This window comes from Furipterus horrens, unplaced genomic scaffold (assembly GCF_987537825.1).
Source record: "Furipterus horrens unplaced genomic scaffold, mFurHor1.1.pri manual_scaffold_6, whole genome shotgun sequence".
Taxonomy (NCBI): domain Eukaryota; kingdom Metazoa; phylum Chordata; class Mammalia; order Chiroptera; family Furipteridae; genus Furipterus; species Furipterus horrens.
Genome location: NW_028327176.1, coordinates 185171265 through 185186096, shown reverse-complemented (window position 1 = coordinate 185186096; position 14832 = coordinate 185171265). Strand labels below are relative to the sequence as shown.

At 37.1% G+C, this 14832-nt stretch overlaps 1 protein-coding gene across 6 annotated transcripts in view; it reads right to left on the bottom strand.

Moving 5' to 3' along the window:
- Positions 1-14832, bottom strand: part of SCAF8 (SR-related CTD associated factor 8) — a 164585-nt gene that overhangs the window by 85013 nt on the left and 64740 nt on the right. For 3 of the 6 annotated variants that reach the window (XR_016511664.1, XM_090280003.1, XM_090280005.1), the window contains exons 17-20: positions 14001-14145; positions 11831-11899; positions 8913-9131; positions 6502-7963 (exon numbers count right to left, since the gene is read on the bottom strand). Coding sequence is in view for 5 of the 6 variants with exons in the window: in XM_090280003.1 (XP_090136129.1) it covers positions 6516-7963; positions 8913-9131; positions 11831-11899; positions 14001-14145 (1881 nt within the window). In the remaining variant the exon portion in view is untranslated. Of the gene's footprint in view, positions 1-1231; positions 1585-5855; positions 7964-8912; positions 9132-11830; positions 11900-14000; positions 14146-14832 lie in introns of those variants that run through there. The other 3 variants (XM_090280007.1, XM_090280006.1, XM_090280004.1) reach the window with 2 other exon arrangements.

Sequence of the window (14832 nt, the reverse complement as noted above, 5' to 3'; positions counted from 1 at the left end):
AATCACAACATAAGCAAAATAATAACTACCTGTGGCAAAATTAGCAGAAACAGAAATATAACTCACAAAAATAAGCATGTTCCCCTAATGTGTGGATTAGGCAGTAATATGGCCACAATGTTTAGTCATCTGTTCAAAGACTCTGGAAAAGATGATCAACCCATGACATGCTGTGAATTAAACCTCCATGAAGCTCAGTTTAATTAGTGGAATAAAAGAACGGAAAAGAAAGAAAACCTAGAATTGGGTTACGTAGTCTCACCAAGTAAAACACCTGCGAGTGACCCACTGCCACCAAAGACAAAGGCTAGTCTCTAAATGTTCGGAATTGAGGAGCTGAATAAAGACTAACACTGAATTGTCACTGCGTGTACCTTTACATATCTCATTTAAGTCAAGTCATGGAATATTCTAAATAAAGGAGTTCTATACACAAGAAAAGCAGGTGCTGAGTTTTGGCGAGACACACAGTGCACAGATGCTAAATTTGAAAGCGAGCTGCCAAAGCCGCAATCTAAAATGCAAATTGGCAGGCAATCACTGGCTCTGCTTTGCATGTATTAAATAATTTTAAAGGATAAAAGTTTTGAAATTTCATTTAATTTTTGGGAAAAGTAAAAAAGAAATCTTATTTAATATCAATGCAATAGAAATATGCCTCCAAAATGGCAAGTTATTAAGAAAGTTAACATTATGCCATGGTATAACCTTAAGGAAGAGAAATAGCAAATCTGAACACAGAATCTAAGAAAAAGAAGCTGCGGTGATTGTTTAACTACAGGGCAAGAAGACAGCCCCATGTACACTTGTAACCATGGAAACACAGCCGAAGTGACTGTGTGGCTGGAGCCTGACCTCTAAGAATCAGCCCCGTGGGGCTCTTCGAGTTGATGCTTTTCTGCACAAATCTGCCTTTTGCAGAGAAGAGGAATAGCTGGTGAGCCTCTGCAACCTATGCTCGCACTTTATTAGGTAGTACAGACTAATTTTTGAATTTTATAAACCTTTCAATCTTTGTTCAAATATTTACGAGTTCTAAGACCTTGGGAAGTCACTTAAATCTGTGACTTAGGTTTCTCGTTAGTAAAATAGATATTAAAATAACAACTACTTCACAGGACTATCATGAGGATTATATTATGCAGATAATAAAATTATTCTAGATCTTCTCACAGTGCATGAGCATTAAATATTAATATCATCAATAATAATTTTTAAAAATGTAACCCTGCAGATAACTATAAAATGAGCACAGAAGTGCAGTAATTTTGTTCAAAGATATTGCCACCTAGCAAATGTTAAAGCCAGTTTTGAAAACCCAAAGGTGGTAAAATCTGTGCTCTCGTAAGAAATGTTTCAATATTATTAGTCTTGTCCTTTGTTCCTCCTGCTTCTTCAACTGGTTTTGTACACAGAGAAAATTTCATAGACTCAAGGTGCTTAAACGCTGGAAATAACCTTAGAATCACCAAGCCAAGGGTGGCAAACTGCTTTCAACAGAGACAAATCCAACTGGCAGTCCTGGCCTGGAACGATGGGTCAAAAAGGAGGCTGGCGTGCTGTGATGAGGAGGACTGGAAGATTCTAAGGAGGGGAAGAAAACAACAAGCAGTGACAGTTGACCGAGGTGGGACTGGGTGTTAACGGGATGGGCAGGGGGTGTGCACCGCAGGTCAACCAAGTGTTACATACCTGCCACTTCTATGCAAGGGTAACGTGCTCATTAAACTCAGCTAATTCTCAGGGCTCAAAGAAACACATTCCACGTTCACTCTCCACCACCGACTGAGCTCAGTGCACAGCACTCTCCCCGCTTCCCTCATTACGGGTCATCCCACTACCTGCCATTTCTCATACAAGGTAGTTAGGTCCATTAGCACCATTCTACCTGTTGATATGCTATATATATTTTACAAATTACTTAGAATATTTGTTCTTTATCTTGATTAGAACAAGGCAGAGTTAACTCTAAGTGTACATACAGGATGACAAGAGTCGCCTGAAAGAGCGAATTACGTAGAGGGAAAGAAAATGTCTGAGCAAGGCTCATGCCAAAATAAAACACTGGTTTGCATTAGTTTTTGATGTGCAACCTGCATCTCAGTAGTCCCACTAGTAACGTTACTTCTAGACCCTGATAACGTGAATGCTTGCAGTTTTGTCCCAAACACGCTCTTTCTATAATCAAGCATTTAATTACATGCCATCAAGTACATTTTTCTTTGAGGTATCCTAAACAGTTTCACTTGCGTCAAAAAAACTTCCTGAAAAGAACTATCTCATATACTTCCTTCCATCCCTTTCTTGCTATAATTCATTGTGGATTAATGCTTGAGTTCAAAACATCTGTGATAATGGTTTTCTCTAATTTTTATTCATCCTCCAACTCCAGTTGCCACAAATAAGTATCTACTTTATTGAAACATGAAAAATAACTGTGTATCACTCAAATATTTTACTTTTTAAAATATTTTAAGAATCTCAAGTATATAGTATATTAAATATTTACACATTTTAATATATCTAAAGTCGTGGTATGTGGGGGTTTAATACATATATATATACACATACACACACACACACACACAAGTGCACATGACCAGGAGGGTAGGGGTGTGTGTGTGAATATGTGTCACTCCCAGGAAATTCTGTGCTAGAGTGTTTGTAGTGACCCTCCCAAACCCCCAAATTTTCAAAGAGTTCCATACTTCCTGACTGAAAACCACAGAAATAGTGAATTTCAAATTGCTCCCAATATGAATGCTACTATGGAAAGTATGCCCCCCAAAAGAGAACAATATAAGCCACTGATTTTAAATTCTAGTTCCAGAAAGTTTTGCTGGATAAAGGTATCTTGCTTTTAAATTTCCTATTATAAATTATAGTAACCTGATGTTTTCTCTTCAGAAGTGGAAAATATAAACCAACTTAAGTTACAGTTTAAAAGATGTTTTATATAAAACCACAGCATCAATTAAAGAAAACACAAATCTCTGCCACACTGCAGTAATCATGATTACTCACAAAGTAGTTTACTTTGCCTATCTTAATAATATAAAGATACTGCTTTCCTTTTCTATACTATGTAAAATATTTTAAAAGAAAAATGTTAGCTTTCTTTCTTTGAAAGAGTTAAAAGCCCTTAAAACATTTTACTAATATAGCACCCAAAAAGGTAATAATGATGAAGGCACATAAAGTATAATAACATTTTAATTGAATTATTAAAATTTTTTCATTAAAGGCTGTGCCCATCTCAAATACAGGTATAAAATACAATAATGAATACTGTAATTCGTTGATTCTAAGAAACTTTGTATATTTTGACATTTCTAAATTAGGCAGGGGTTTCCCACGCACTGGCATGTGCCACTGGAAGCATTTTAAAAGTTCTGAGTGCTCCTTACAATCAACGGCACCTTAAATCCAATGAACTGTGTGTTTATAAAAAAATACTTTTGCCAATGAAAAGAGATACTTTTTCTTTTTAAATGTAACACAACTGCCCCATACCCAAAACCCCGTGTGTGTAGCTTCATAAGCTATCATCTTCTATATGAGTGAAAAATGGCCAATAAATTTAAATAAAGTGACTAAATTACCTGGGGATGGGGGGGAAGACCTTGGTAAAAATGTAACAAATTGTATCAATTAATTATTATATAATTTCCAGAGTTTTAAGGAAATAATTTTATACTATTCCATCTTCCTAGGCTTTTTAAGTATTTGTGCACCCTATGTACTGATATAAAATGAGAATAAAGGAGCATTCCACCAATAATATGCTACAGATAGACTACTTTGCTGTAAAATACATTTCTATCTACAATCAATATAAATGATCAAAGTACAGTATATGCATTTATGCTAAGAACAGAAGCCAATGTTTAATGAAATGTTTAAAGACATAAAAAGCCATTTAAATATAACTAATGTACATTAATACTGCAGTCTACTGACACTGCAGAAAGTCCTATCATCCTTTCTAACAAATCACAAATCAAAACACATGGGATTTAGTGTCTAATGTAGATACAGCCTGTAGCACTCTCAGTCATAGTCAACTGAAGGGGTTAGGTGACTCCTTGCATATTTCTAGTTGCTAGCGTTCTAGTGGCAATACTGTGACCAAAAGAATAAAAATGTGATGGGTCCTATGTCAAACTTATCAGACTCTCCTGTCCATAATATTTTAAAATGGTGAACATAAATATAACTTTTGAAAATTCAGTATGAGAACGACTGAATATCCTTTCACTTGAATATTATACAACAAAACAAGGACAACATGAGCACAAGGACACATCATTTTTTTGCAGCTGTGTTAGGAGGGTCACCCATTTCCAAGATGGGTTTCCAGATTCTGTACTGACAACTGACTGGGACACGTGTCCCACCACGATCTTTAAATCGGTGGAATACTTGCACATACTTTGTTTTTAAGTTTGCACATAAAGGCCCAAACAGTGATTTAAAAGCCTGGGATTAAAAGTCACCAAAAAGTCTCTCATCTTTCATATTACCTAATCCAAGTGAATTTCACTTAATTTTAATAACTGTAAATGCAACTAAGAGTCTGAGAGATATCCCAGTCAGTACAATTTCCTTAGAGACAAGGCAAATCTCTCCCAAACATTAAAACTGTACTGTTGTCACCGTTTTTCCCATCACCCTAAGGAAAAGACAGGAAACCGACTCAGGTTATTGAACTAAACTGAATTACCTTAAAAAACAAACACCAAATTCCCCCTTCCCACTTTTTCAAATAACAAAATAAATAATGTACTATTTCTACCAGAACCTATACAAAGACTTTATTTTTGCCCAGGAAACTGAAAGGCCTAGAGCTCTCTAGATCGTTAGGTAAGGTAAGCAAAACCATCCAGTTTTAAAGAGCTGGTATGATCTTCCGGGGGGCAAGGGGGTGGACACACCTAACTTAAGAACTCTAGATAAATAGAGCAAACGATGAATTGTTGGAAATGCACAGGAAACTAAATGACTATTCATAGGACCAAATGGAAGCCATCGTTAGAAATGAAAGAACACCAATGGTTTTATACATATGTGTATATATATGTAAAACCCAAAGGAGACACAAACGTCAAATAAATGAAAATTAAAACAAAAATAAATAATTAACAGGAAACCAAAACCAAATATTTCTGCTACTCAGTTTCTCTGGGAAATGAACCTGAAGAGTGTTACCCAGAGCCTACAAATTAATGGTTTTAAATCCATCAACAGCACTAGTCATTCTGTGCCATTAAGATACTCACTTCAGTCAAGTGCCCGGCAAGGAGCTTAGTACTAGCACAGTCTAGGCAAACTAGTAAGGACGGTGTGAAACAAAGCAATGCGAGCATTTACATGGAATTTGGGTCCATACGCAACCTGGCTTCATGCTTAGCTATATATTTTTTTTAACTGCTAAATTTCCAATATATTTATTTACAGTAGTTCTTATTTTCCCTTCATAAAGGCTGAGCTATAACTATGAGCAATGCCAATTAGCCAAATTTCTCTAATCTTTCTATCCAGTTTTTAAAAACATTTTTATATCTAAACTATCAACTTCTATTTTTCTCTGTATGGGAATGAAAATAGACATACAGAGAAACAAAAAAAAGAAAAGAAAAGAAAAACCTACATGACTTACACAATAAATATATACAGAAAATACATACAAACTAATGAGACTGCATGATTTTTATATTAAAGTACATGCTTTTGCCACCACACAGTTCTTCATTGTTGTTAAGACTAATATAAAACTTTTGCAACTAAGCACATGCTGCTAACAATTCAGGGTTTAAGAACTTGTAGGTTAAAAAAATACAATTCCTAGAACACTGTTATCAAACAAATAAGTTTTATTGGCATCTAAAAACAAAATTCACCCAACATTGAAACGTACTTTAATATTTACGTTGTTGTTTTCTTTTTTCTTTTTACTCACTGCAGTATGAGGAACAAATCACAAACACTTACTTTGGAGAAACAGAGACCATAGTAGAGATTTTACAAAATCACTTTTTAAAATCTCTGTATTGTGCTCCTCAAATACCTAGAGCCAGTCTTTGCATAAAATATCACAGCTTTGTCTATTACCTTAAAATTCTGCAGCAGCCTAAAGATATGGATAAGATATACCACAACTTACTATTCTGAAATATATCTGTTACCATATCCAACCTAATGGTAGTATCTAAAAAAAATCCTTTCTTCCATAGGAAGTCTCTGACAAGCTGTTACTCATTTCCTCGAAGTTAAAAGAATCAGGGGGCGACATTTATATTTATCAGAAAAATAAAAAATGTTTACCTACCATGTTCATATTAAGAACAATGTCTATACAAGTCAGTTGTACAATTATTTTAAGAGAAAAGTGACATGAACATCAGATTAACTTAATCCTGGCAGACAAATTGAACAACTATGGTCCAGTCAGCCATTAACCTATTACAGAGAGATGACAACTTTACAAAAGGTATCTTTTACCTACTGAGTGATGATTATGTCCCCTCAGTTTCTGTGCTTTCTACCACTGGTTCACTTTCTACATCAGCAACTGTGTCACTCTTCTTGTTTATTTCACTTGAAGACGCCAGTTTTTCATAAAGTTCAGGATCGTTCTGTACTGGTAAGGGTGGTGGTTGAGCATGTCTCTCAGCATTTTCACCATTAACCTGAGGCACATTATCACCTTTTCGTTGAGAAGTGGCCCCTTCAAAGAAATCAAAAACCCGAGCTTGAGGAGGGGGGACCCAGGTGTTTTGAATTCTATCTCGTCCAAGACGATTTCCATTAATTTCTCTGCAGAAATCAAAATCTCTGTCATCCCGATCCCTCTGCCTCTCCCAGTGTCTTCTGCGGTCATCAAAATCTCTGTGAACTTCTTGTCCAAATCCTCTGTTCCAAGGACCACTTCTAGGATCAAATCGATAGTTTCCAGGGCGAAATCTACCTCTTTCTTCATGCATGGCTTTTGGACCAGCAAAGACAGGCAGGACACGATGCTCTCTCTCATCAAAATCTCGAGGCCCCCACGGCTTCTCCGGACTAAAGCCAAAGTGGTCTCTTCGACCAAGATGATCCATACCTGGCCTCACCAGATTTTCTCTAATATCTACAGGAGGTCTTCCAAAATGATCCCGACCATCTAATGGAGGCCTTCCAGGACCTTCTCTTGGATCTACAGGCCGTCCAACCACCTCCCTGACATCCACTGGGGGAGGTCTACTCATGCTTTCCCTGGCTTCTATAGGAGGAAACCGGTAATCTCTGTCTCCCTCCTGTTGAATGTTATCATTCCCAAGTGGTATCCTTTTTTCCGGATTAGTAATATTGTCTATACTTGGCCTTCCAGGGACTAGAAAAGGTCTTTCTGGCTGACTGAAAATATCTCCTGGAGGAAAAGGACCACGGGGTGGTGGATGAAGAGCAGAATCAAGTATCGACGGGGGAGGGATTCCTCGTTGGGGTGGAATTCCAGGCTGCAGCAAAGGAAATCTCGGTCCAGGCGCCTGTGGTATCAGTCCCGGACGAAGGTCTAACATTGGCATGACAGGCATCCTCTGACCAGAGAGATTTAAAGGCGGTAAGTTTTGAGGCCCAGCTGGTGGCTGTGTTCCCAGAAGTCCAGGTGCATTTGGAATATTTGGTGGCTGTAAGCCGACAAGTCCAGCACTGTTAGGGATACCGGGGGGTAGCACTCCCAAAAGTCCAGCACTACCTGAAGCACTTGGTGGCTGTAGTCCCAAAATTCCAGAGTTATTCAGAATATTTGGTGGTTGGGCTCCAACAATCCCAGAACTACTAGAAACATTAGCTGGCCGGACTCCAAGAATTTCAGGGTTACTTGATGCATTTGGTCTTTGAACTCCAAGAATCCCAGAATTGCTTGTCACACTCGGCGGCTGTCCTAAAATCGCTGAGCTACTTGGAATATCATTTGGAATCACTAAAATGGAAGGGGGGCGGGGGACAAAAAATTATTCTGGTATGAAAAGAAAACGAATGCTATAATTTCCAGCAATTAACTTAGAATTAATCAGCTACTTGTTTCCCAAGGCTCAACGTGCTGTACACTAAATACTAAGTAAAAACTAAAGCTATAAAAATTAACACCATATATAGTGCAATTTAAATATTAAAGCATACGTGGGACTGTTACCTGAAATCTTTACTTGAGCTTTAACTTAACGAAAATGCCAGGTTTTATACTGACTCTCTACCTTTAACAAAGTTTTTCTAAACCACAATTCTCAATACACTAATAGCGTACCATGAGAAAAAAAGGACTTGCTGCTGTCAAACCTGTACTTATCTCTGGACCTGGCTAGATAATACCTGATAGAAGTCAGTTATTTATATCTAATATTTGTTTATTCTTGTTTTATAAGTATTCATATTTTGTACAACCTTATTTCGATAACAACACATTGAAGCAGTACCAAGCAAAAAAGGCGGGAGAATGGTCTTAATGGAAAAGTGTCAAAATCTCTCCTATTCTGAACAGAATGCCAAATTTGTTTTTAATAGACATTTCACCCTGGCTGGTGTGGCTCAGTTGGTTGGAGCACTGTCCCAGAAACTGAAAGGTCGTGGGTTCAATTCCCAGTCAGGGCACATGCCTAGGTTGTGGCTTTGGTCCCTGGTCCAGGCACATACAAGAGACAACCAATCAACATCTCTTTCACACTGATGTTTCTCTCCCTCCCTAACCCTCTCTCTAACATCAATAAACATGTCCTTGGGTGAGGATATTAAAAAAAAAAAAAATCAACATTTCAACACTTGTGCATTAAACTGGCCACAAATGCACGGCACCATGGAATTAAACACCACCATCGAGAAGCAGTGCTTATGATTTAACTCTGAATTTCTGGGGGGGGTTTATTTTAGTTTACCTGATCTGGTGCCTTCACCAGAAGAAATCTGATGGTCTATAAGATGAGGTACTTTTTCTTCAGGCTCTGCTTGCTTAGGAGGAGGATTAAAAACATTTCCAGCGGGCAGAGTGGAAGTAGCAAGACTGCTGGCAACAGAACCACCTGGTAAAACGAGGGGACCAAATCCAACCTCTTTCACAGTTTCTGGAGTCATGGATAATGGTGGCTGCACTAAAGCTGTTCAAGAGAGGGAGAGAATACTTTCAGACTTAATTATCTAATAATTCATGTGCTAAGCTGAGATACTAATAATGGCCTTGCAAAGTTTCAAATGACTTCCTACCCTCTCTCCCCAATTGTTTGGTAAGACTGCTCAATGAACATGAGATACAGTAAGTCCTCAATGTTGTGGACAGGTTCTGTGATTTAAAATGACGTATAACAAAACCAGTTTTGCCACTGACTAATTGATATGAATGAGTTGAGTTCCCACAGCATCTCAGAAACATTAGAACCAACAGCACTGAATAAAATGACATTATTCAAGGACCTGCTATATAGAAATTCTCTTCTGGTCCCACTATTTTATTTATAATGAAAACTAACTTCTAAGCAGCTTGAGTAGTTAATCTGATGGCATTTCTGTATCACTTAGCACTTTGTATAACAACTGATGCTCAAAATGACAAATGTGTCACCACAAAGAGGATAAATTATATTTAGAAAACTTTTTTAATTGCAAAAAGGAATTCTGAAATATTTGCACAATTTTTAGTAAGATAAGGACCAGTAATTTAAGAAAATCCCAGTGATTCCAAAAAAAAAAAAACAGTTTTCCAAGGATGCTAGTACATGTATATATGAACACACAATGGTTTGTGCAGACTGACAAGTAGGTATGAGAATAAAAATCTGCCAAACCCCTTGAAATTACAATGGACTAAATTAGGTTAAGAACTCATCAGGTGAGAGGAGATAAAGTGAACTAGAAATTTCAAAAGGATAAATATTCCATTTAAAAGAATGGATAGAAGAGCCCCTAAGTGGATATATCATTTATATGTTAAAAAGACAGAACTAGAGAAATATAAAATCACAATTAACCAATGAGGATTTTTAGTCCAATTTATATTATAACACTGTAAATCATTTACTTGGGGATTTTTAGGAACTGTGTTCACCTCATATTTAACTCTAGGTTATCTGGGAACTGTTAGCACAGAAGAAAGCTGTAAAACAGGGATGGAACCAGCTGCGACCACATATAAAAATTACGAGACCTAAAAGAGATCACATAAGCAAACAGGAGAGTATCTACAACACAGCAGTACTTCTCTTTTTCCATTAAATTTATCTCAGATTAAAAAAAAAAAAAATCCTTGAGAGGTAGGCTCTAGGATGAGTCTGTGAATGGTGAACATTTTTCTAATTTTTAGAAAAAAATAATTCTTCCTACTTATCAAAAATAACAAAAAGAAGAATCCTAATGCTGTTTGACACTAAAGAAGAGTAGAGTCTTAAAATACAAGGAAAATGGACATTATCAAAAGGGAAGCTCTTATCATGTACACTCTCTTTACAATAACGTCCTATGGGCCAATACTGGACCAAAAGCACTAAGAACCTCTCAAAAACTGGCGTACACCTCAAAAAGATAGAGGCAGCATGAACAGTCTCTCACTATCAAAGATGAAACTGAATGCAATTGCCTGCAAATGAAAATCGATAATCCATAAACACCCAAGAAGATGAGGAGAAAGAAGTGAAGGGAATGGAAGAGAAAGAGGAAAAATACGAGAAATTCTCTCCCAGCTTCAGCCATGGGATATAACTGGAAATACCATAGACAGAACTCATTACTCTGAAAAATGGCATTTATAGGAAAGAATTTAGCATCTGCCTGTACAACTGCATTTCAAGGTAACTACATACTATTGGTTGATATGAAAAAGGTTTTTTTTAAAATATTTTTCATTTAATTACATTTAGAGAGGGGGGATAGGAAAGAAGAAAGAGAGGGAGAGAAACATCCATCTGTTGCCGCTCGCACACCCTGAAGTGGGGACCTGGCCCACAACCCAGGCATGTGCCCTGACGGGGAATCGAACGGGTGACCTTTTCATTCACAGGCCACTACTCAATCCACTGAGCCACACCAGCCATGGCAAGTTTTTCTTTATAGAAAAAGTCTAGCTAAGAAATATGCAAGGAATTATAAAAAATCAAAAAATCACTACTTTGAAACTATGAAAAGTAGATTTCAGTAACAATGATCAATGGAGGAAACCATCAGATGCAAATTTGAAGGGAAACATTTTAATTGCCAGGTTCCACTACCCAAATGCTCTGACACACCTTACCACCGTCTAAAGTGCAAAAAGAAGGCACTGCGTGGTTCCTGGTGTGATGTAACTCAGATCTATAGGACCCCACCTCTAAGAATTCTTGCCAAAAAAGTTGAAGTGAAATCAAAGCAAGACTTTGGTGCTAAAAATGTCTTATCTACAAAAAATTCAAGGAGTTAAGAGGGACAAATTCAATACCAGAAAGAAACAAAAAAACAAATCTATCATTTCAAATATTGTATATAGAAATGAACTGTTTCTTCGACAAGTCAAAGATGAAGAATTAAAGAGGTCTGAACAGCAGCACTCTAGGTTAAGATATTTAATACACACACACACACACACACACACACACACACATGCCTTATGTGGAGGCCCTTCTTTGAATTTTGACTGAAGTAAATCAATCATAAAAAGACATTTTGAAACAAGAGCGCAAATCTGATTATGGACTGTCATATAATGTTAATATTTTAGAATAATTTAACAAAAAACAAATGCATGTCTGAAAACTTTCATCATAAAAAACGAACAATTAATTCACAAGAATGGGAAATGATAGGTAAGAAGATCCTAAAACTGAAAACTCACGTGCTGGTACTACAGGCGGGATGGCGGGCGGTGGCACCACAGGTGGCGGAACTGGAGGTGGCATGAAACCTACATTGAAAAACAGAGACCCCAAATAAAACAGCCTAAGAAAAGGTACTTCTTTTAAATCGAACATTTCAATAGCTATAGGTGAAATTCTACCTTCTTAAAAGTCCTCAATTACTATAGCCTCATGTGTGTGAATATATCTTTCCTTTTAAAAATTACTTTTATATACACTGCCTTCTCTGACCCTTGGTAGAGCAAGCTAGGTAACGCACCGAGAATCCCCGTCATGAGCAATCCTAGTTGGTTAGCCATTTGTTGAGGTCCTGCGGCACTCTCTACAATGCCATAAAATTAAAGGTCGGTACCAGCCAGGCAACCTGCTTACGCGTCAGCACGGTCAGTAACTGCTTGGGGATTAAACACTGCACTGCCAGCTCTGAGAACATCACATGCAATGTCGTCTGTAGAAGGAGCTATTATATTTCTTTGACATAGACGCTGTATATCCACTACACCAGATATTTGTATTAACCTTGGTGGCTATTATATTCTGAGTATTAAAATAAATCTTTATTTTAATATTGGCTGTTTGATTATTTTAAATATCAAGTTATCAAACTATAAACCTGCTTCCTTGCATCTTTAAAATACAGAGCTAACATTAAATTCAATTAGAAACAGCGGCTGAAAATAAGGAAATAATAAAGATGTGATTTTCAACAAATGAATGCTAGACAATGACGTCATGAAGTCTACATGGTATGATGTTTGAAATAATTGTTTAAAAATATCCTTTGAAAAAATTTTAATTTAAAACCACAAACAGAAAATATTTGATAAGAATAATTTTCAAATATGTAAAATATATAGAGAAAAAAACCCTTATTAAAATCTGCATCAATTTCAAATTATACCTTACACTGTAATTTTAAAATTTTATGTTACAGGACAAATAAATTATGATCATTCTCAGACAATGAATTCACTTTTTGACCTTGTTGATATTTTTAGAAACTTTAATGGCTAGAAACTTAAATTACAAAAATCAAATTATAGTACCTCGTTTCTTATAATAGGCAAATAACTCTATATAAACAATTATTTGATTGGTGTTACGCAATCTACAGTTTTTACCTAGAAACAATGATTCAAGAAACTTTTATCAACAATTAGATTTAAAAATGTATTACGGATTCAATTAGCATTTTAAGATATTATTTCCAGCCCTGACGGGGTGGCTCAGTTGGTTGGAGTGTCATCCCATACACCAGCGGTTCTCAAGCTGTGGGGTCGCGACCCCTTTGGGGGTCGAATGACCCTTTCACAGAGGTCGCCTAAGACCATCGGAAAACACACATATAATTACATATTGTTTTTGTGATTAATCACTATGCTTTAATTATGTTCAATTTGTAACAATGAAAATACATCCTGCATATCAGATATTTACGTTACAATTCATAACAGTAGCAAAATTACAGTTATGAAGTAGCAACAAAAATAATTTTATGGTCGGGGGTCACCACAACCTGAGGAACTGTATTAAAGGGTCGCGGCATTAGGAAGGTTGAGAACCACTGCCATACACCAAAAGGTTGCAAGTTTGATACCCGGTCATGGCACATACCTAGGTTGTGGGTTTGATTCCTGGTCAGGGCACATAAGGCAACTGGATACATATCTATTTCCACATCTCTTTCTCCATTAAATATATTCCATAGGTATAGTTATGGATATATATCTACATACTTATTTTTTTCTCTCCCACCTTCTCCCTCCCTTACTCTCGCTCTAAAAATAAAATCGATAAACATATCTTCGTATGAGGATTAATTTTAAAACTTCAACATAAAATTTTAATTATTTTAGGAGCATTTCAATGATTTTAAAGGATTTCATTTCTTCCCTCTGCCATTGCTTCTTAAAGGACGGTCCTCCAACAATTTGCATCACCTGGCAGACTTGTTAACATGCAATGTCTTGTCCCCCCTCAGTCCCACTGAAGCAAAAAGCGGATGGCCCAGCAATCTACGCTTTAACGTACCGTCCAAGGGATTGCAACGAATGCTAAGGTCTAAAAATCACTGCTCTATAGCATCTTAAGATGGAAAAGGAACAGTTTAAGTAAACAGAGTTCCACGATAAGACAAAATTTCCTTACCAGGAGGTGGCTGTGAAGGGTTAAAACTTGCTCGCAGGAAAGGAGGTGGAGGAAGTGGACTGAACCCAGGAGGAGGAACCGGCATGGACACGGGAAATGCTGGTGGGACTAGGCTAACCGTAGGCACAGCTGGTGCTACTGGAATCTTTGTGGGCAGAAAATAAAAAGTCCATCAATCATTTTATCCATCTGCAATGATTACATCTTGGAACATCTAAAGGTAAATTATTACTATTTTTTGTTTAGGAAGGTAGCTAATACCATTATATTAAGCTGCTTTGTTTTTTTCCTTTTTGTATACTTGTAAGGAAGCCTACTTGGGGTAAAAGAAAGGCATTATTATTCAACAGACCGTATACGTGGGAACTGTGAAACCTATTTAACATGCAAGTGACGTAAAGGAACGGGCATCGACTTGAACAGTGCTTACCAAACTCGATTTTAAATTGCCATGTCCCTCCCAGTCTGTAATACCAAGCTCTGTTACGCAACCTACCGCTAGAAAGCATGTCAATAACAGCTTTACAATGACCCATTTGTTCAGAAATCTAGCTCCTACTCCTCGCATAAAAATCTTACACTCATCCTAGGTACGGTAATTCTCAAATATTTATCTGCACTATGGCTCTACCTCTCCTCTACGCTTCCTCTTCTATCAATGACCTAGTCAACATCTTAACCTTGTTGTGTGAAAGACACCTCATAAGCACAAAACTGAACTCCCAACTAGTCTTCCCGGAACAACTCTTCCCACAGACTTTCCCATTCTCAGTGAATAGTAACTCCATCTTTCCAATTCCACAGACCAAAAACCTTGCGTCTGTCCTTTCTC